At 42.3% G+C, this 22813-nt stretch overlaps 1 protein-coding gene across 2 annotated transcripts in view; it reads left to right on the top strand.

The window, feature by feature from the left end:
- ASB8 (ankyrin repeat and SOCS box containing 8) overlaps positions 1 to 13760 on the top strand; it is a 90909-nt gene extending 77149 nt beyond the window's left edge. The window contains exons 3-5 of one of the 2 annotated variants that reach the window (XM_069210368.1): positions 3225 to 3383; positions 5738 to 5842; positions 8593 to 13760. In XM_069210368.1, the coding sequence (XP_069066469.1) occupies positions 3267 to 3383; positions 5738 to 5842; positions 8593 to 9225 (855 nt within the window). In that variant the 5' untranslated portion in view covers positions 3225 to 3266 and the 3' untranslated portion in view covers positions 9226 to 13760. Of the gene's footprint in view, positions 1 to 3224; positions 3384 to 5737; positions 5843 to 8592 lie in introns of those variants that run through there. The other variant, XM_069210369.1, reaches the window with a different exon arrangement.
- Positions 13761 to 22813: the final 9053 nt, after the last annotated feature.

The following is a 22813-nucleotide window of genomic DNA, read 5'->3' as shown; positions in this document are numbered from 1 at the left end:
ATATCTTGGTATGTTTGAAAGATTTTGTAGAGCATGTTGAAACTGTAAGGCAGCTGTCAAAAAGATTTTTGGACATTGCATTTTTCTTTTTTTTTAATGTTATACAGACTTTGAGTTGCTTAATGACATGCCTCCAGCAAACAATTTCTGGGCAAGGGATGAAACCCAAATTAGAGTTAGCTGACAGCATAATAAAAGACCAAGTACCAGAACATAATGAGCAATCATAGTCATTTCTAGCCCTAGCACAATATTACATACATTTTGTAAAACATTTTTTTCTTCTTTCTTTTAGTGTGGTGGAACCGATTAGAGCATTGTTAAAGAAGGGTACACTTTCTCCTGATTTGAGAAGTGTGATACTGCTTTAAAAGCTATCAAAAGCGAAATTGGATAAATGTGTATCTTTGGACATTTCATTGTACGGAAGAGGACTCTCACCGCAGATGCAAGTTTGAAAGAATTGGGAAACTATTGATTAAAGTGGTTTATGGAGATGAGATACAAGTGGCTTTTGCATCACATGCCCTGGGGGGTAGGGGTGGGGGGGGGGGGAGGCTGACGAGGGGGGGGGGGGGAGGGGGGGCAGAAGGGGAAGGGGAAGAGAAAAAAAAGAGTTATTTATTTGTGAGCTCTTTCATTCATTGTAAGGACAGATCACTGTCCCTTGGGTCAAATAGTTTCTTGTGAAGGTAGTGAGTGATGGACTCCTGGACTAAAGAGTTAGAGTGATGAGCTGGAAGAACTTAAATGTGGGTGCTCTATCTGTCCAGCCTCAAGAACAAAGCCAGATTATTTCCTGGTTGCCTGTGAGAAGGACTGAGGAGTATGATTCAATATATATTTGTGGAGTCAACTGGGTAAGAGAAAATACTGTAACTAAGGAAGAGTGGAAAATATGTAAAGAGAGGGATGTGTTTCTCCCTGTTATCAAAGACTTTGTAGTGCATGGCTAGCCTAACCATAAGGACTTGGACCAACAAGTTAGGCCTTTTTGGAATGTGAGATAACCTGACGTTTTGGTTTAGGGATCTCATTAGAGGTGGAAGAATAGTTCCCCGAGAAGATGTAAGGAAGAATGTGATTAACCTGGCTCGCAAGAGGCCTCTTGGGAGGAGCCTTACCAATTCTAGGATATGACAAATATATTGGTGGCCAAGTATGGGCCACCAAGTAGAAGAGCTAGTTAAGGATTGTTTGATGTGTGCCACTAATGACAACTCATGTATCACCTGCTGTACTGCTCCTTTGTTGCCAGTAGTAATACCTGAGGAGCCTTGGGTGAAGTTTAGGCCCAGCATCATGGGCCTTTTGAGTTATTACCACCCCCAATGACACATGCTCTGTTACTGGAGGATTACACCATTAAATGGGTTTCAACCAGGAGTGTGGATACATTAAATACGAGAGTGATTTTAGAATTCCTTAACGATGAGAGTGCCATTGACTAGGATTCCAGTTATCTGGCCACAGATATGGAGTCCAGTTTGTCTCCCAAGAAATGCAGGATTTTCTAAAAGATTTAGCAAATGCATCCTAAGGATAGCAAGACTGACCCTAATTTTTTCTGCAAGGGCTCCTCATATACTGATCTTTGGCACCCCTTTATTGCCTGCCTATCCTCTGCATTCTGAGAACTCACCTGCCCCAGATATCTCCACCACCTTTGACTGACGGAGGCTTCACCTGACCCTAGCTAAACGGATTTCCTTGGGCGACACCTCATGATCTGAGAGACTATCTTTTTCATTACACTCCATAGCACTACAGTTCCCTGGGGGAGGAGGGAGTTTGGGGTTCTTTATAGCTATGGCTGGTGGGTGGTATGAGCTCACGGTACTGCAATATTTTCTATAGATGTAAACTTAATAAAGAGATTTGAACCATAAAAGATTTAGCAATTGTTCATCAAAAGAAAGCATTTTATGCACCCCAGGCCAAAGGCCTTGCAGAACAAATGAACAGGGTTGTGAAATCATGTATTCATAGGGCAGTTAGTGTAGGAGTCCCTCTTAAGGTTACTCCAAGAGAAACTTGCTGGGCCCACCGTACGGCTCCTTAACAGTGTAACCTTAAAACCCCACTTTGAACATTTGAAAGGCAGAATGGCAAGCTGGAAATATAACCCTACCTGGTTTTAGTGGGGGGGGAAAAGTTGAAGATGGAAATGCAAGGTTCAGGAGGTACTGATACGAGTTGATTCAACAAAGGTCTAAAGAGAGGTATGACCAGAGACATCCTGCCAAACACAAGAAATTGAAAAGGGAAGACCTTGTCTGGGTAAAAAAAAAAAAACAGACTGGTTAAATAAAGACAGATCCCATCTTATGGGTCCAATCTCCAGCAGGTTTGCAACTGAACTCTGGGGCAGTACAAAACAGAGCGCACATGAAGAGTACATTTGTGCCAATACAGTAGTGTGATTTTGTCAGTTACATGCCCCCTATTTCAAATCCCAATGACAAGGAAGGACTCTTGTACAAATCATGTAGATGCTTTCTTCGTTGATATGGCTGATTCTTATGTCTGTCTTGGAGACCGCTTAGCTGTCTCAACGATGTGATGTGATCTAAAAACTTCATACATAAAAAGGCATTTATTTATATATACATAGATGGAGGGTCTGTTCATTCAGTGATCTGTTCATGTCATTCACATTTTGCTTTCTGCCAGCATAGAATACATCCTGGGCCAGAGGGTCGTCCCTGTCAGCTATTCACTCTCTTGCACTGAGAGCAGTGGCATTTTTCTTGTTCACATGTAGTCGGTCCTAGGTCCGGTGGCCCAATATTTACCTTTACCAGTGCTTTTTCTTTCCATTGTTTATTCTTTTATTTTTCTTTGCCACCCAAGAGTCTTTAAACAATGTCGTCATGTTACAGAAATTCAAAAATATAAGTATGTTTTCTTTGTAGCAAGATTCATCTTTTCCTGTGAAGCGCATTACATTTTAATAGGATTTGTGTAACTGTTTTAAGTACCCCTGCTTGGTTAGGAAGCACTCTTACTATTCTATTAGACGGTAATTGTTGGTGTTTTTTTACATTTAACATTTCACTGGAAGCACTTGGTGGCCATGTTTAGGGGTGGCATGTTAAATATTTCTTCTTTTTTTATGATGCATATGCCTCCAAAAGAAAAAAAGCAATCATCCTCAAGATTGTCAGGCCTATTGGCTTTGCCAACGCTTGTTTCTAAAAGCACTGTTGCCTCCCTTCCTGCAGGTGGGCTGTGTTGGCGGTGAACCAAGGCTGTGTGCGACGAGCATGTGGTACGTCATGCAGAGCATCCAGAGCAAATACTCGCTGTCGGAGCGACTCATCCGCACCATTGCTGCCATTCGATCCTTTCCCCACGACAATGTTGACGACCTCATCAGGCGGGTATGCACACTCGTGGGCTTTTTGTCAAGCCGGTTGGACCTGCCCATAGCACTGGAATGAGTGTACATTTCACACACGTCTCTTGTACCACACGATGCACTTCATTACTTCGGCCACACGGTGGCCTGTGCGCCTCAAAAATGTGACCTGACCTACAGTAGTAGTAACTCTGATTGACCATTGAATCTTCACTTGACTAATTAAATTATATACTTGATTATTTTAAACAAAAACTAAGTGCCGGAGGCATTTTCCTAACAGCATAAAACAGAAGCAAGCCTTTCCCTTTGACTAAAGTTCTTGAAGTTTGTGTTTGGCAGCCAAAGAAGTGCCAAGATTTGTGGTGGTGTATCCTCGCTCGGCGAGTTTCTAAAACTGGGGTTAAGATTATTATTCAATGAATTATTGGGCCTTGTGTTTCAATCACCGAAGTCTCGTGGGTGGTACGTTTAGTTTTTTTTTCTCCAGTTTGACGCTCTGAAGAGGCAGTTTGTAATATGTGAGATTTTTTGCATGTTGCCCTAACTATTGCAGTTCACACTCAAATCAGAATAATGTCACTGACTTCAAGTTTGTGTTCTAAAGGAAACCTTTGAACAATTAAAGTACTTGTGTAGTTCAAAACTATTTGTTGGGTCTAACCCCCCTCGGCCTCAGCTTTTTCGTATAACAGATAAGTGTACAGGGTTTACCGAAATATTAGTAGAATTCTACTATTCAAAATCGTAGATTTTTAGAAATTTTATTAAGAAACTAATTTGTAGCATTTAAACATTTTTCATCGCATACCCCCGTGTACTGGGTTTAGCGTCCATATTACCCACACCCTTTTCCCTGGGTCTGCTTGGCATGTTCTTATAGAAGAGTCAAGCATGTTTGGGGCCATCACTCCCAGGCGTCAGCTTTGAACATGCGGAGAGTGCACTGTGTGCCGGCCTGTCCTTCTGAACTGCTCACCCCACAGCCCAAAGGCTTGGTCTTTCGCAGTGACCTGCTGACTCGGGAAGAAGGGCCTAGCCATTGTCAAGGCCCTGGGCTCCTCCACCTCTCCCCTGCAACAATTTAAGTGATGATGTCGGTGGTGATTTGATGTATGATTTCATTGATCTTTTCTTGAGTGTCCTGTCAGGTTATAAACAGTGTTTGAGAGGAGTGGGATTTAAGGGTGCGAAGGTACCTTTATTTTTGGAATCCAATTGTTTTTATACAGTGTTCCCTAGACATTGCATCACAAGTCAGCGTTTGTTTGGTTACTTCATTCAACTGCTTGCAACACAGTCTGTTAACTAATGTTTTTTTTCCAGTGAATTAGATGTTTTTTTAAATAATATCCCCTTTCCTAAATACAGCCTCCGGCTGTGAGCAACAAGTTAGGACTCTATGGGGTAGACCCCTGAGTTCAGTATTTGTGCCCTTCCAGCACCCAGCAGGATGTGGCGGCGCAGACTGGTCTCTGGAAGATGAGGCTGGCCTTTAGGAGTCCTTTGCTGTGTCCTGGATCCTGTCATGGTGCACCCTGATCCAGTGCGCGTGGCCAGAGGCTATGTGTGGGGCCCACAGGGCACAATCTCTAACCTTCCGCGGTGCCCAGACCGCTGGCCCCCATTCCACAGCCAGAGGACTTGCGGCGGCACAGGGTGTGGCATTCTGTACCCATCTCCCTACGTAGTGCCTCATTTACTTTAAAAAATGAGTTTAAATTATTTACAAATCTATTTTCGAAGGCAAAGAGGTAAGAAAAATGTAAGTAGTGTGTACTTGTCTTAGTGACCCTCTCAGAATGGCAGACAGGAGTTCATACATTTTAGGATAGGTTGATGTCCACTTTCAGGGTCTTTATGTTCAAAACTATGTATCTGAAATAAAGATTGAATCACCCAGCCGAGAGCGAGATCTGGACTTCACACTCAGACGTTTGCTGAAGGTAGAACATGGAAGGACGTTATTTCGGGTCAGGAATTGCCACTGCCTTAGATTGGGGATACATGTTGAATCGATATTTAAATATAGTAGTGGATGCACAGATAAAGTTTTCGTGAAAGCTAGAAACTCGTCTTAATATGTGGTTTTAGTTGCTATATTTAGACTATGGTGAATATAAAAATAACTGACTTGCATGACATATGCCTTAGTTTTATTTCATTATAAGAATGTTAATGTGTCTTCGTTTTTATGAACTGTAATTGCGTCATCTATTTACCGGGTCATTTTTAATTAATCTTTTAATATAATCTGCAGTGATTTATTTGATTTTATTGTATTGAAACTGTTTAAAACGCTCAAATGTCTAAGGCCATTCAGAGTAAGGAAAGATCACCGATTGAGAGCTGTTGTTTGTTGCCCCTCTTTCTTAGGGAGCGGATGTGAACTGCATGCACGGCACCTTGAAGCCCCTGCACTGTGCCTGCATGGTGGCAGATGCTGACTGCGTAGAGCTGCTGCTGGAGAAAGGCGCCGAGGTGAGAACTCTTAAACTTGAGGGATCGTGGGCTCCACTTAGTAGCACACTGCTTCCTCGCCGAGATGCCAGGACAAGGACTCTTGAACCACAAGCAGTCTGTTATCAAGAACCCCAGTCCATCTCAAAATCCATTTCTTCATCCTTCCTATACCATTTGAAGCACTAGGTAAAATACAATAATGGTGAAATGGTCCATTTAGTGAGCTCATTGGTGAAGCTACCAAAGGCACCATTCGTGATGTCATAAGTGGCATTTTGATGAAAATTTCAATGGGCAATTGTGTTTCAGTAGATTTTTGGTGATCTTGGTGACAAACAATAATACATCTTTAACAACTCCTTTCCAGTGAGTTTCTTTGGTTAACTTATTTGGAACTTATCCACTCTACTTGAGATCAAATAAGTCGTGGCCTTCATACTCCTACGATATGAGCCACGCCTTGTACCCAATACCCATGCCTTCAACACTCACTGTACACAGCATGCTTCTGTGCCTAGTGTGTACTTGACACAGTGCCCAACACTCAAGTAAACACAGGCATAGTGCAAGGCCTTCATCCAGGTACTGCGCGCAGGACAGAAACACTTCTGGGCTTTTACACAGTGCGTGGACTTTAGCCCCAGCTTGTGGCCCATCAATCCATCCACCGTGCCTGCAGTGTACTCGCTGGGCTTGAATGTCAGGAGTAGATTTTGCAGCCTTGCTATACAAGTATATCCTGTGGCAGTATAAAAACATAATGCAACATGTTGGACAACAGTTTATCACCTCTTTTTGCAGCCTGCATGCACGTTTTCTATAGCATATGAACGTATTTTGTTTTTTAAAAGTTCCAGGCAGATTTGTGGTAAAAATATGTACCCTGACCTTGCCTTAGCCTATTTCCAGTTAAAAAATGTGCGTATGTGTCCTTTCCATCCAGTTAGTAATTACCCAAGCACTTCATCAGAGGTGCTTTTAGGCCTTTCATGCTTTTGCAGATTTTTTTTTTTGTTTGTTTGTTTTTTTAAAAAAAATTGTTTCCTTTTCAACCAGATTTGTGAAGAAAAAAAGTCGTCTGGGGCTAAAATGATTAGTTTTTCTTAAATTTGATTTCCAGCTTATATTCAGATGTAAATTTGCAAACACTACTCCGGATTATTCTTAGCCAATCAATGCTTCAATTGACATCAGGTCCATCTTCATGGCATATATGGTGACTGTCCAGCAGAATCTGCTGTTGTGGAAAGTAAAAATAAATGTGCGATTGTTAATGGAACACACAACTTCTGACACCACTCTCCATACCTAATCCGCCTGTTTCCACCCTTACTAATTGGGATAACCTTACACATTCTTATGCTTAATTTTGAATAGGTTTGTGGATGTTCCTTTAATGGGTCTAAATACATTGTTATTTGATACAAACAAATTACTTTCCTTTAGGCCATGGGTACTCACAAACATTTTCCCAGGGGACAAAATCTTTGGTCTTCGATGTGAGCGAGGGCCGCATTAATGCCAGCATTGAGGAGCTTGGGGAGCGGTGTGGGAGGAAGAAGGGGGGTTGTCGGTAAGGAGGGTGTAGGGGAAGCAAAGCATAAACATTTAGTGGCTGAACTGCACAGTGTGTAACAAGAAAACCTAGGATCAATACCAACTTCCCCACTTAACCAAATAGTGTGATTCTAGTCTATAGTTTTATTTCTAAAGCCCTCCTTTTTCTTCATTTTCACATACAAGAGGGCCTTAAAATACACAACTTCAGGATGTGCACCATACAAAACGTTGTCCTGTGTTTGGTTTAATAAACTATAATTGTGTTCATGTATAATGAGAACCCAGGCCACCCAAAGAGTGCACGTAACAACTGGCTTGTGTCTTAGTTCACTGGTCTCATTGTGGGGGGTGATTGCTCCTAAATCCATTTTTGAAACTATCACTTTAAATAAGAAATACTTCTGAATGCACATTTATAATCCGATGTACTAAGGTGAAACGGTTCTGCTTGTAAATAAAAGGACCCGTTTTGAAATTTTAAGTGATTTTTGCTTCAAGATGTCTTTAAAATGAAGGCGTTCCTTTCTTTTACTTCGTTAACCTTTAAATAAATGATTTCCTGTTTATGTGACATCTTTGTATGCTAGTGCTGAGTTGGGTGCACAGCAGCCCATTGCTGCTATTGACCAGGGGCCACAGGTAAAGGTCAGGAGGGCCGCATGTGGCCCCCGGGCCGTACTTTGAGTATCAGTGCTTTAGGCTAACCACTATAACCGCAACTGTAAAGACAATTTTGTGCTCTATGTGTGTTTGTTTTCCCTATGTCTATACGCTTTAACAAATTAGTTCAGAAGGTCTAGTTTTAGTACAAATGATTAGTAGATGTGAGGGGCTTTGAAGCTGCTTTCTGGAAGTTACAGCTAAGAATGGGCCCTGTTAGCAATTAGAAAAGAAATCTGATTAAACAAAAGGGCAATGTTGAAGTCCAAATGTGTGAACTGAGCCGGCATGCTTAGGAACAAACTAGCTGGAGAGACGCCATCAAATTGAGATTAGGTTTCTCATTTGACAAACAGGATTTTTCACAAAAATAATATATCCTTTAATTATGAAAAAATATTTCCAGTGTATGACAACATGCATGTGAAATATGGATTTTTAAAACGCTGCTTTTAATGCAATAAAGGTCACCTAAACATGTAGTGCTTGTGTACAAAGAGCTTAGCACTGTCAATGGATTTAACTCCTGTTACTTTTTCTGACTGTAGGTCAATGCTCATGATGGCTATAACAGAACAGCACTCCATTATGCAGCAGAGAAAGACGACACCTGTGTGGAGATCCTGCTGGAGTACGGAGCCAACCCAAATGCACTGGATGGTAACAAGGATACGCCACTCCATTGGGCTGCCTTCAAGAACAACGCTGACTGTGTGCGGGCCCTTTTAGAGAGCGGAGCCCTTGTCAATGCTGTGGACTACAACAATGACACTCCGCTCAGCTGGGCGGCCATGAAGGGCAACCTGGAAAGTGTGCGACTCCTCCTAGATCATGGTGCAGAGGTGAAGGTAACCAACCTGAAAGGGCAGACGCCCGTGTCTAGACTAGTTGCCTTGTTAGTGAGAGGTCTTGGAACAGAGAGGGAAGACCTCTGCCTGGAACTCCTTCACCGGGCTGCTGGACACTTTGAGTTGAGACGGAATGGCATAATGCCACGGGAAGTGGCAAGAGATCCGCAGTTGTGTGCCAAACTGACTGCACTATGCTCCACTCCTGGCACGCTGAAGACCCTCTCACGGTACAGTGTACGGATCAGTCTTGGCGTCCGCTACTTGCCTGATGCAGTGAAAGAGCTCCCTCTCCCACAGTCGCTTAAAGAGTATGTCCTTCTGGAAGAATAAGGAAGAGGAGGCCTTGTTTTGTTGGCACGAGCTGCTGCTGCTGTATTGTGTTCTGTTGGTGGCGTCAAAGTGAGGAGGAGGAGGACCGGTCGATACCTGCCCATCTCGATGAAGGCTTATTTGCCACAGAAGGAGAGCTTCCTTTTATTTACATCTTGGTCGATGTCAATTTCACTCGGGTACCCTGCAAGCTGTACAGTCTGGCCTCATGTGTTTCAGGAAAACTGCTTCATCAGCCGCCTCTACAAAACATCTTCTTTTCTCTCACTTTTGAAATATATTTACTCTTCGTGAGCCAGCAAAAAAGGACATCAGGCAATGTATGGAAGGCTCATCTTAGGAGGACAATGGTGCTTAAAACCTGAAGTACGATTTCTCTCCTGCACAACCACAACTGTTTTCAGGTTCAGCTTGTAACATCAGATATTCTAGTGTAAGATGAGTTCTTTAAACTTGAAAAAAATGAAATTTTACGAAATGTTCTGCTGTTAAAAGTATGTCCCTGTACAAGGGTTCTCTTAAGATACCCGTAGGCATCTGTACCTTTAACATAAAATAAGGGATAAGTGATGTCAAACGAATTAATTTGTGCGATGTTTCCATTTATGTTTCCAGATAGATCTGCTTTAGAAGGTATGAGGCTGCAAGATGGATAACCTGTTGGCTAGGTTCTGCGCCTGAATTCATGAACCTGTCTGTTCTGGGCTATTTATAGATACATTTGTTTTCTGAGCCTTTGTTTTAAAGATTTAGAAATACCTCCGAGCTGAGCTTTAAAATGTATGGCATGCTGTTTCATTTGCTGTCCAATGTCTATTATACTTGGAGCCAAGCACTTTTGCTGAGAGCACACATATGAAATCTGACTAACTTTTACCATAGCTACGTCCAACATCAGAAAAGTATGTCTTTTACAACCTGAGAAGTAGCTCCATGGTCTGTGATAAAAGTTTTTGGAATTGTCACCTGTCGTGGGTAGGATTTCCGAAATATGAACTCCCGAGATTTATGAATCCCATCCCCTAGTATAACTTTATCCTATAGTCATGAATTAGGTGAGAGCTGTTTTCCGACTGATAACTGTGGTTTTCAGTGAGAGTTTTGTAAAGGGATTGTGACATGAATTATCTTGTATGATCTATTACCCTTGAAAGATTTCCTCTGGCAAACGCAAGGCTATTTCCTAGGTTCTTCACCATAAGCATGAGTTAAGCTAATCTTTCATCTTTTTTCTCCAGTTTGTCATCCGGTGACAATGAGAGCTTGGAATCCCAACTTGTTTTTTTATGGAACTTTGATAAAGAGAGACACCCTCTAAGCTCCTTCTCGTCATAACCATAATTATGTGATTTTTCTCCCTCGTTTTTTTTAAAAAGCCAAAGCTATTAATTTTCTTTCACTTACCATGCCCTCTTTAATTTAGCAAGGCCCATTCCATTCTCATTTAAACTTACAACTTACCAGACCAATGTGATTTGTTTCAACCGTTTTATTCTCCATTTGTGCACTTTTAGAAGTCTGTCCGCCTTCACTATCCTGGTATGTTGGTATTTCTTTACTATCCTGTGCTTTCTGGCAGTCACCCCAGTTACGTGCATTAGGTGTACCAGCACCTGTTCATGTACCTCGTCAGTGCCTTGTTATGTTCAGTCTTGTTCTCTTGAACAAAATAACCGGAAGGAGCACGTTGAGGCAATCTGACAGGAATGTATTTTGGCCTTCATCATAAAAGTCCAGCTGACCTGCATCACTGCTGTAGAAAGACTCCATCGAACACTCGAGGCAAGGTGGGGTGATCGAAGTGTGAAGTTAGCCGATGAACTTCTCAACACTCATGATCGCACCAAATTGTGTGAATACTGAAGCGGACAGCAAATTGCTGAAAAGAACCTGTCACCATTAAGAGTTCTCGTGATGATTGCAAACATTACTGGAACTCATCTATTTTTATTTTTTATTTTTATTTTTTAAACCTTTTGGGAATTTTCAGTGCGTTTGGACTTAAATTGCAATTTTACTAGCAATGCAAGTACATAATTATGCAGGGGGTGGCTCCTCCATTAGGGTGGAGGAGCATTGTCCCTCTGCCAGCAGCGGCAGCTGCAAACCTTTTAGCAAAAAGCGATAATAAACTGTGTGTATGAACGTTTTTTGGTAAAAGGGGCGATGCCACAGATTGTGACAGCACAGCACTCCCCCTCAGTGCGCATGTATTTTTGGCCTGCCGTCTCGGGCCGGCCAAACACACATGCGCAGTAGGCTCTCTCCATCCCAGCAGCACAGTTGCCAGGCTGGAGAGGGCATGCACAGGCTCCCAGTCTGCCTGGGAGCACCCTGGCTGGGTGCTCCCACCCAATTTTGACGCTGCCCTGAGCAACTTCAGGATTGGCTGCATGGCAGGCTGGGAGCCTGTGTCTGCAGTCAGCAGGGGAGCAGATGGAGCGGTGCGGCGATGGAGGTAAGTGTTTTTTAAAAATTATTACATTTATTTTTGATTACCCCCCTCCCCCAACACGCCCCCCTGCCACTTCAGCGCACCGCTACTGTAATTATGTTTCCAAATATATACGTTTGATTGTTTTCAGATGGGCACATATAGAGTCATTTAAACTTCAAGCACTGGCTTCACAAGCTCCGCAGCATGGCTAGATGCTTCTGGAATTATGTTTGTTTAATACTTAAAGAATGGTCCATGGCCATCGCAAGGGAGTCCTGCTATGAAGTGTGAGAAAACCTAAGTAGACACAGTTGCTATGATCATTTGGTCACCTTAAAAGTTCCCAATAATTTTCCACTAGGTTCCCCCCTACAGTTTCTTTCTACGAGGATTGAACTTGGTCATAGAGAAGCAATCTCTGCCATGCATTTACAAAAATACCTATGTCTTCTGCATTCACTGCACTTGGTTGGAATATGAATAAGTGTGACTGTTATCCTGCCTCTTAACTATCTTAATAGTTTCTGGACACTGGAGATGTCATATGAAGTGCACAATGCACTATTGTGCATCATCTGCTAATATGCTTCTATGATGTAGAATCATAATGCAAACTTAGCAGGTGACTTTGGCTTTAGTGTAGCGTGTCCGTCACAAAGTGCTGCAGAACTGCACCTCTCCAGAAACGAGGGTGTACCGCTGCCTCTACCTGTCCTCAGGGTATTGTTTTAGTAAACAAATGTGCACAAAAAGGCCACCAGTAGCCCTGACCTCTTCAGTGAATACAGTCTGTTCCTCTTCTTTTTTAATGTTGTAGCAACACGTTTAATTTTACATTGACGTAGCAGGGATAGAGCCCGAAGGTTATGCACAAGTGTCATTCTTACTAGGCAAAATCGTACAAAAATTATTTTCATCACAACACATTCATTCCACTCACTAATATTCGGAAACATGTCTACTAAAAAGCCCTTTAACTCAGAAACCAATGTTTTTATTTTACCTATTTACCGTTAAACACATTTTTTGTTTGCATTTAATTTACCTTAGATTTTTTTCCTTTCCACTATTTTGCATTGTTCGCATTGTTATTTAAATGCACAGGGCGCCGTCCCTAAGTTTCTCTTGCAGCGTGGCCTGTGAATCTGCTTGAAGACTGCTGATTGGGGTTTGGGGATCCACACTAATATTTAACAAGGAGTCTCCTTGGATATTAATGCTTGGCTTTTTCATCCATCTGTCTGCAGATCGTTTTCTCTCTCTAGGTTTCCATTTCTATTCTCGCTCTCACACAAAATTAATCACGAATACTTTTCTTTGACGAGGATACAATAGAAGCAAAACAAAAGCTGGCGTTTGTCAGTTTCGGACCAGGGCTTGTGTTCTTTCTGGCAGTGTCATGAGTTCCTTTTTGCCAGATTAAATGTGCTATCTTACAGGTACTTTATGGGGTGAGTTAGATGGTAATGTGTGCCTTGAGTAAGGGACAGCAAAGCTTTGAAGAAATGCTATCTCCAGCAATGACAAACCGTGCGTTTGCTGCTCTCTAATACTTGTACCTTTGAACCCTCATTCATTCTACAAAAAAAAGCAGTAGACTTTGTGGATACTATAGTATGTGTTAACCCTTATGAGTAAAAATATGACTAGGTTATAATTTAAGTAGGACCATGTTTGCTTTCGAAGATTGTGCCCTCTGACCCTACTCCTGACTAGGTATAATGTTTTTCTTATCCAGTTGGTCTACACTTTCCATTAAAATGCTTTGATGCACTTTTGCAACACATCACATCTGAAATATTTACTGTCCACTTCTCTCAACTATAACTCTTGTTTTTATTTTACAGCAAAAATCATGTTATCCTTGAATGTTTGGTGATTATCTTATTGGTGTTCTACTTTTTTGAGAATTTCTGCACAATGACTGCTTTTTTACTAGACGTTTATTTTGTGTGTTGGCTTGTTTGGTTTTGTGACATGTGCAAGCTTCCCAGACAATTGCATGGCTGCAAAAAAGTATGATTTCTTTTATGTATGTTTCTTTCAATTTTGAGATTGTGTCAACTTTGCCTCCTGGCAATAAACATTGTTGTGAAAACCCAGTTTGAAATGTCAGATCTGACGATTGGGAGTGCTTTGGAAAGAAATGCGGACAGAGGTTTTGTGTTTAGGCTCAATGATTTTTGTGTGTGTGTCCAAAGCTCATCATGAGCTAGAAGGCTTCGTAGGGTGGAAGCTAGGGCACCAACTGATGTGACTTGCTGGAACCAGAGCAAGAGAGAACAAACAAGGACTTCTGTTTCTCTTTGTTTTGTTTTTTTAACCCACAGACAAATAGCTGTCGTTTTCATATTTTGAGGAAGGTTAATACCATATAGGGGCTAGGACTGAAAAGACAAAGCTGCCAATTCAACTCTGTGTGTAGTACATTTGCACACGCATTAGATAACATTATAGATCTGAATTTCCCCACAGGTGAATGGTGGGCTAAACCTGCGGATACCGCAGGCTTCAAATCTGATATGTTTCTCAACCTAATAGAAATTCAGGTTGTTCATTACTAGAGAGATAAGAGCCCGTAGAAGAGTTTTCGTCACCTATCTGGTGGAGATGTTTTGCAGACCTAGCAGTTTTCATGAAGAAAAACTGGTAAGCCCAAATAAACAATAACTCGTTAAAATACAGGTATCACTTTCTCCGTGGTAATAGAAATGGAAAATATCAAGATTTACCAGTGAACTATTGATCATGAGGAATCCAAAAGAACCATGGGGTTCTTCGCTGGAATTGGGGTTTTGAGGGTGGGGTGGTCAGACATTACGCACTGAGTCAAATATGTCAAATGTCAGATACCTTGACCACACAACCAGAATGTCCAACTACAATGATTTAAGCCTTTAGCATTTTCAATTTCTGCAAGTGACAGCTGTCAGAGACGGGAGACAGCAAAGTAAAGTTCAAAGATTTCAGCAGTAGAATAATTAGCACCACATTAGAACAGTTAACAAAAACATGAATGGATACAAAGCCACATGAATGAAATTCAGGGAAAAGGGTTCACCATGAAGAACGACACAAGAGATCATAGTGGCTCCTTTTAAAATCACGGAAGGTGAATGCAGTCAGTTCTGTCCAGAAATTAATGCTTTTATCTAAAAGCAGGGATTTGTTCACGATGCATGCAGAGGTCGTCCATATACTGAGTAGGGCTAGGATCTGAGCAAAATATCACCTTTGTACTTCTATAAGCCGAAGTATTTGGTGTAATGTAAAGATCAGCTTGTCATTCGAATCGTTAAATGATAATTAGTCAGCCATAGTAGAAAAAACACTCAATATTTGTAGATTTAGCAAATTCAGTATAACCTATGCCTATTTTACCATATTTACCAAGTTTGGATATGACAGAAGAGTTAGGGGGACTATAGCAATGAAGATACAATGTATAACTGTAGTCAGCCTGTATCAGATGGAGAGGTGGATCTACTGATACTCACCTCCGGCAAACAAGTTAAAGGAGGAACCTGTGTGGAGGGTGAAATGCCTCCACGTTAGATGTGAGTAAGTTAGTGAATAGGGATGCCCTGAGTTTTGCCCGTGTATAAGACAACAGGGGATAAACGATAGACCTCAAGTGGAGCAGGGTCCAAATCATAAAACAAGCAACAGCATTCCCACTGAGGTGTCATTGTTTTACAACAAGTGATCATTCAAGTGTAACTGATAAAGCCATCTGCAAAGTAGTCTTAAAAACACAAGTGCAATGCATATCATACAGATGTATTTATCAAGATTGCAAAGGTTTGTTTTCATTGACAGTGTGTGCTAAGTGCCGAAGAAGTGAACAACACGGTGCTCAAAATGAACATGGCATGAGAATTGTGCATACAAAAATGTAAAAGACTGTATGGCAATTAGAAACGGGATACAAAGTTATGTAATGTTATACATCACATAGAACTTCTGAGCCATATGTTTGACAGGACATGTCTACTGGAGTGAATGTTGATGGTATTTCAACCCCGGTTTATTCATGGGTGAACAGGACGGGAAACCATGTTAATGCAAGAGCTTGAATTCTTTCGCTGAATTAATGCACAAATGTAGCCCAATTATGTCGAGAGGTTGAAAGATTACCCAAATAGAATCTTGTGGGTTAAGTAAAGGCAGATAATTCAGCGGGATTGAACAGTCCGGATACACGCCATAGTGCAAGAAACCAAATGGAGGAACACCTAGCAGAGGAATTAACCTGAAGAGGATGATAAAATAAAGCAGTCAAGTATAGAGCCTGGGTCTGTGGGCTTGATTTATATTTTATTTGATGTTATTTGTTTTGCATTGTGTATTTAGTTTTAAAAGTGGAAGCCAACACTCTGTGCCTGGAAATCAAAAATCTAAAAGTAGTTATTCCCTTATTGTACAGTCCTCAATCATTAGCAAGTTAACCTGTGCTTCTCATAATACCATGGGGCCTGACACAAAACAGAGGTCCAACTGTCTGAAAGCTCCCCACAAATGTCATTAGGAAAGAGAACTTGAGGGAAAAGAACCCACATTATGCAATAAGTCTTCCAGAACCTCCACAAAAATTCTTATCCTTTATATTATACAAAATTACATTACCCATAAGCTGAAAACTTGGCTATAGCTACCAGCTGTTCCTCCGTAATTTTGGTATACCCTTCCAATGGCATACAGCTGTCTTGTGACCAACATACTTCAAGTTTGGTGAGACTGTGTGGAGAACTAAGACCCAAACATGCCCGTTTATTTATTTAACTATAGTTTATAATCAGATGTGTGTAATACACGGCCCCAACCGAAATTAAAGATGTGGGTGTCCCAGGTGGGCATTGGCATAACCATAAAATTATTTTATAAAAAGAGTGAATAATAAATGAGGGGGCAGAGCCGCTCATTTATTATTCATCACTTGGGAAAGGTGTACCCCATAATGCCCTAAGGCTATTTATAGTAAATTGTTCTTGCTGGTGATGACCCTTGAAGAGGCAGGGGCACGGTCAAGCATGTTATGTAATGTTGGGGGAGGGGGGTGCAGGGAGTGCAGAGGCCTCCCAGCAACATTATAAAAAAAATAATAGTAAGTCTCCTGGGTCATTAAAACCATGACTTCAGGAGAGCTAACCATTTTTTTAAAGCACTCCTAACTGTAGCTCTTTGCTATTCAGCTGAAGTGGAGAGCCCCTTGTGGTGGGTTCTATGGCTACACTTTCTAGCTTCAAAAATGTTAAAAATGACTCAGACAAGTTGATTTAAAAAAAAAAAGAAACTTTTTTTTTTTATGTGTCACTTTTATTAAATATTGTCCTGTGTTAATTATTGAAATATACATTTCATTATAACGATTGGCCATTTGTTAACAAAGACAAGATGTGATGTGTGTGTGTGTGTGATTGAATAAGTGAGACACTCTAGATTTGCTCACCTCAAGACACTTTCATAAAGCCAGTAGGCCCTCTTTTTATGTACTGTAACTCACACCTTTGCCGTGCGCTGCTAATTAGTTCATTACATCACTCTTGTCGTTCTATGACATCATTGACAACACGACTAACATTTGAAATGACATCGAGTTATAGTTACGTTCAGGCAGGAGTAACATTTACTTGAGATCTTGATATATATATATATATATATATATATATATATATATATTGTATGTATGTTCGATGGCATGTGTAGCTGCAGATACACATGCTGTGCATTATCCTGCCATCTAGTGTTGGGCTTGGAGTGTTACAAGTTGTTTTTCTTCAAAGAAGTCTTTTCGAGTCACGAGACTGAGGGACTCCTCCCTTTCGGCTCCATTGCGCATGGGCGTCGACTCCATCTTAGATTGTTTTCTTTCCATCATCGGGTTTGGACGTGTTCCTCTTCGCTTCGTATTTCGATTCGGGAAAGTTAGCTAGTTATCGGAATATTTGACGGTATTGTTCGCGCTCGGTACCGGTTTAGTGTTAGCACACCGACACCGAAAAAAAGAAGCGCTTCGGCGGCCCTTCGGGGCTTCCACTCTTCAGCGGGGCCTGGTCGGCCCGACTGCGTCCATCTCCAAACCTCATGGACCGGACCCCCTTCCGTTTCTGCCCGAATTGCCACGCAAAGTATCGTTATACACTTGGTCTGTAATCTGTGTCTATCACCGGAACACAGGGAGGATACTTGCGAGGCCTGCCGGGCTGGGCATTTTGATCGAAAAAGACCCTACGCGATCGAAGAGCCAGAAGACTTCAGATGGTGTCGACTCCGGCCGAACAGATCGACGTCGAAGAAGAGGAGAGATTCTCCATTCACAAATTGGACTCGGACGACTCCGAAACTGAGCAGCCGAGGGCGCAGCCAAAAATTCTGAGTAAATCTGCCCCGGCCAAGACCCACTCCAAAATTATAAAGGCCAAGGGGATGCCACCGCCAACAGGCCATGGCTTAACCCGAAAACATGGTGACCAAACATAGGCACCAAAAAGGCCTCCCAAGAGCCAAAGACATCCGACTCCGGTTGATATACCGGCTCCGAAACAACTCGACGCCGAGAATTCGACACCCCCAAAATTAAAAAGGTTTCCTCGGAGCCGAAAAAGAGTGTACCGAAACCTTTTTCGAAACATGCAGCCTCGGAGCCGAAAACAGGCACCTACACAGAAGAGCACAGGCTTTCCAGCCAGATGCAGGGGCACAGATTTGAGCAGGAATTAGGTATGGGAGAGCCAGACCATACTCCAAGGAGGCTGCACATCCAGAAAGAGACTGGTAAAATTCAAACTCTTCCACCAATCAAAATAAAAAGAAAGCTGGCATTCCAAGAGGCGGAAATGCAGCCAAAAGCAAAAGTGGCAAAAGACAAAACACCACCAAGGTTTTCGCCACAGACTTCACCACTGCACTCACCGCATCTGTCCACGGTAGCAACACCCCCAATGCAGTCGCCAACACACACGGGGATGACACAAGATGACCCGGATGCATGGGACTTATATGATGCACCGGTCTCTGACAATAGTCCTGATTGCTACCCAGCAAGGCCATCACCACCAGAGGACAGCACTGCATATATGCAAGTGGTATCAAGGGCAGCTACTTTCCATAATGTAGCAATGCATGCGGAGCCAATAGAAGACGACTTCTTGTTTAATACCTTGGCATCCACGCACAGCTCTTACCAGAGTTTGCCAATGCTCCTAGGCATGCTAAAGCACGTCAAACTGGTGTTCCAGGACCCAGTGAAAGGCAGAGCCATCACGCCTAGGGTGGAGAAGAAATATAAACCTCCCCAACGGACCCTATATTTAGAACGCAGCAACTGACACCAGACTCGGTGGTCGTGGGAGCAGCCAGGAAAAGGGCAAACTCCCAATCACCAGGAGACGCACCACCGCTCGACAAGGAAAGTCGGAAGTTCGATGCTGCAGGCAAGCGGGTGGCAGCACAGGCAGCTAATCAATGGCGAATTGCCAATTCGCAGGCTCTACTGGCTCGCTATGACAGGGCACACTGGGACGAGATGCAGCATATAATACAGCACTTGTCCAAGGAACACCAAAAGCGTGCCCAACAGGTTGTTGAGGAAGGACAAGCGATTTCCAACAACCAAATAAGGTCTGCAATGGACTTGGCAGACACAGCAACTTGGACAGTGAACACTGCGGTAACCATTCGCAGGCACGCATGGTTACGAAGCTCGGGTTTTAAGCCGGAAATCCAGCAAGCTGTGCTAAATATGCCGTTCAACCAAGAACAATTGTTTGGGCCGGAGGTGGATACGGCAATCGAAAAACTCAAAAAGGACACGGCCAAAGCCATGGGCGCGCTGTACTCCTCACAAAACAGAGGCCCTTTTAGAAGGCCACAATTTAGAGGGGGGTTTCGTGCACAAACCACAGAGCCTTCCACCTCACAAGCCAGTCCCACATATCAGGGCCAGTACCGAAGAGGTGGTTTTCGAGGAACATACAGGGGTGGACAGTTCCCAAAAGCAAGGGGGAAATTCCAAAGCCCTAAAACCCCTCCAACCAAACAGTCACTTCAATGTCACAAACCCTCACCACTCAACACCAGTGGGGGGGAGACTTACCGCATACTACCACAACTGGGCAAACATAACTACGGACGCATGGGTCCTAGCCATTATCCAACATGGTGATTGCATAGAATTCATAAATTTCCCACCAGATGTGCCCCCAAGAGCACACAATATGTCCAAGCAACACTTAGACCTCTTACAGCTAGAAGTTCAAGCATTGTTACAAAAGCAAGCAATAGAACTAGTGCCCAAACATCAAAAAGGAACAGGTGTCTACTCCCTGTACTTCCTAATTCCAAAGAAAGACAAAACGTTGAGACCTATATTAGACCTCAGAACTCTGAATCTCTACATCAAATCAGATCATTTCCACATGGTAACACTTCAAGACGTGATTCCCTTACTCAAAAAACAGGACTACATGTCAACGTTCGATCTAAAGGATGCATATTTCCATATACCAATACATCCTTCTCACAGGAAATACTTAAGGTTTGTAATACAGGGAGTGCATTACCAGTTCAAAGTGTTGCCATTCGGGATAACAACAGCCCCAAGGGTATTCACAAAATGCCTTGCAGTAGCAGCCGCTCATATAAGGAGACAGCACATGCACGTATTCCCCTACTTAGACGACTGGTTAATAAAAACCAGCACTCAACAACAGTGTCTGCTTCACACACAATCCGTTATAGAAACCCTACACGAACTAGGATTCTCTATAAACTACCAAAAATCACATCTACAACCGTGCCAAATACAACAATACTTGGGAGCAACACTCGACACACAAAAGGCGATTGCCACTCCAAGTCCACAAAGAGTACAAGCCTTCCAAAATATAATATTAAACATGTACCCAAACCAGCACTACCAAGTGAAGTTTGTAATGAAACTTCTAGGCATGATGTCTTCATTCATAGCCATGGTCCCAAACGCAAGACTACACATGCAGCCCTTACAACAGTGCCTAGCAACACAATGGACACAAGCACAGGGACAACTTCAACATCTAGTGTTGATAGACCGCCAGACACACTTCTCGCTTCAATGGTGGAATCCTATAAATTTAAACCAAGGGCGGCCATTCCAAGACCCAGTGCCTCAATACGTGATCACAACAGATGCTTCGATGATGGGGTGGGGAGCACACCTCAACCAGCACAGTATACAGGGACAATGGGACGTTCACCAAAAACAACTGCATATAAATCATTTAGAACTGTTGGCAGTGTTTCTAGCATTGAAAGCATTTCAACCACTAATAGCCCACAAACACATTCTTGTCAAAACAGACAACATGACAACAATGTATTACCTAAACAAACAAGGAGGGACACACTCATCACAACTGTGGCTCTTAGCACAAAAGATTTGGCATTGGGCAATTCACAATCACATTCGCCTAATAGCACGATAAATCCCAGGGATTCGAAACCAGTTAGCCGACAATCTCAGTTGAGATCATCAACAGACACACGAATGGGAGATTCATCCCCAGATCCTAAAAGATTACTTTCTACGTTGGGGAACACCAAAAATCGACCTATTCGCAACAAAAGAAAACGCAAAATGCCAAAACTTTGCGTCCAGGTACCCACACCCTCCATCCAAGGGCAATGCGTTATGTATGAGTTGGTCAGGGATATTTGCTTACGCTTTTCCCCCTCTCCCACTCATTCCTTATCTGGTAAACAAACTGAGTCAAAACAGACTCAAACTAATACTCATAGCACCAACTTGGGCTCGCCAACCGTGGTACACAACACTGATGGACCTATCAGTAGTACCTCACGTCAAATTACCAAACAGGCCAGATCTGTTAACTCAACACAGACAACAGATCAGACACCCGAATCCAGCATCGCTCAATCTAGCAATCTGGCTCCTGAAGTCTTAGAATTTGGACACTTAGACCTTACACAAGAATGTATGGAGGTCATTAAACAAGCTAGGAAACCTACTACAAGACATTGTTATGCACACAAATGGAAAAGATTTGTTTACTACTGCCACAATAATAACATTCAACCACTACATGCTTCCGCAAAAAACATTGTAAGTTACTTATTACACTTACAAAAATCAAACCTAGCATTCTCTTCTATTAAAATACATCTCACAGCAATATCTGCCTATCTGCAGATTAAACATTCAACATTGCTTTTTCGTATCCCAGTAATCAAAGCATTTATGGAAGGATTAAAAAGAATCATACCCCCGAGAACACCACCAGTCCCTTCGTGGAACCTCAATATTGTATTAACACGACTCATGGGACCACCATTTAAACCCATGCACTCTTGTGAAATGCAATACTTAACTTGGAAAGTTGCCTTCCTGATAGCTATCACTTTTCTTAGAAGAATAAGCGAAATACAAGCATTTACCATACAAGAACCCTTTATACAAATACATAAAGTGGTTCACCGTACAAACCTAAAATTCTTACCAAAAGTTATATCACCATTCCACCTAAACCAAACAGTGGAACTCCCAGTCTTTTTTCCTCAACCAGACTCAGTAGCAGAAAGAGCCGTACATATGTTAGACATCAAAAGAGCACTAATGTATTACATTGACAGAACAAAACAGCTTCGCAAAACAAAACAATTATTTGTAGCCTTCCAAAAACCTCATGCAGGGAATCCTATATCCAAGCAAGGCATTGCTAGATGGATAGTGAAATGTATTCAAACTTGCTATGTCAAAGCAAAAAGGGATCTACCTATTACACCAGAGGTGCATTCCACTAGGAAAAAAGGCGCCACTATGGCCTTTTTAGGGAATATACCTATGACAGAAATTTGTAAGGCAGCCACATGGTCTACGCCTCATACATTCACAAAACATTACTGTGTGGATGTGCTAACAGCACAACAAGCTACAGTAGGACAGGCTGTATTACGAACATTATTTCAGACAAGTTCACCTCCTACAGGCTAAGCCACCGCTTTTGGGGAGATTACTGTTTACTAGTCTATGCACAGCATGTGTATCTGCAGCTACACATGCCATCGAACGGAAAATGTCACTTACCCAGTGTACATCTGTTCGTGGCATGAGACGCTGCAGATTCACATGCACCCTCCCGCCTCCCCGGAAGC

This window comes from Pleurodeles waltl, chromosome 10, assembly GCF_031143425.1.
Source record: "Pleurodeles waltl isolate 20211129_DDA chromosome 10, aPleWal1.hap1.20221129, whole genome shotgun sequence".
Taxonomy (NCBI): domain Eukaryota; kingdom Metazoa; phylum Chordata; class Amphibia; order Caudata; family Salamandridae; genus Pleurodeles; species Pleurodeles waltl.
The sequence above is the reverse complement of the archived record's forward strand: the minus strand, read 5'-3'. Positions and strand labels throughout refer to the sequence as shown.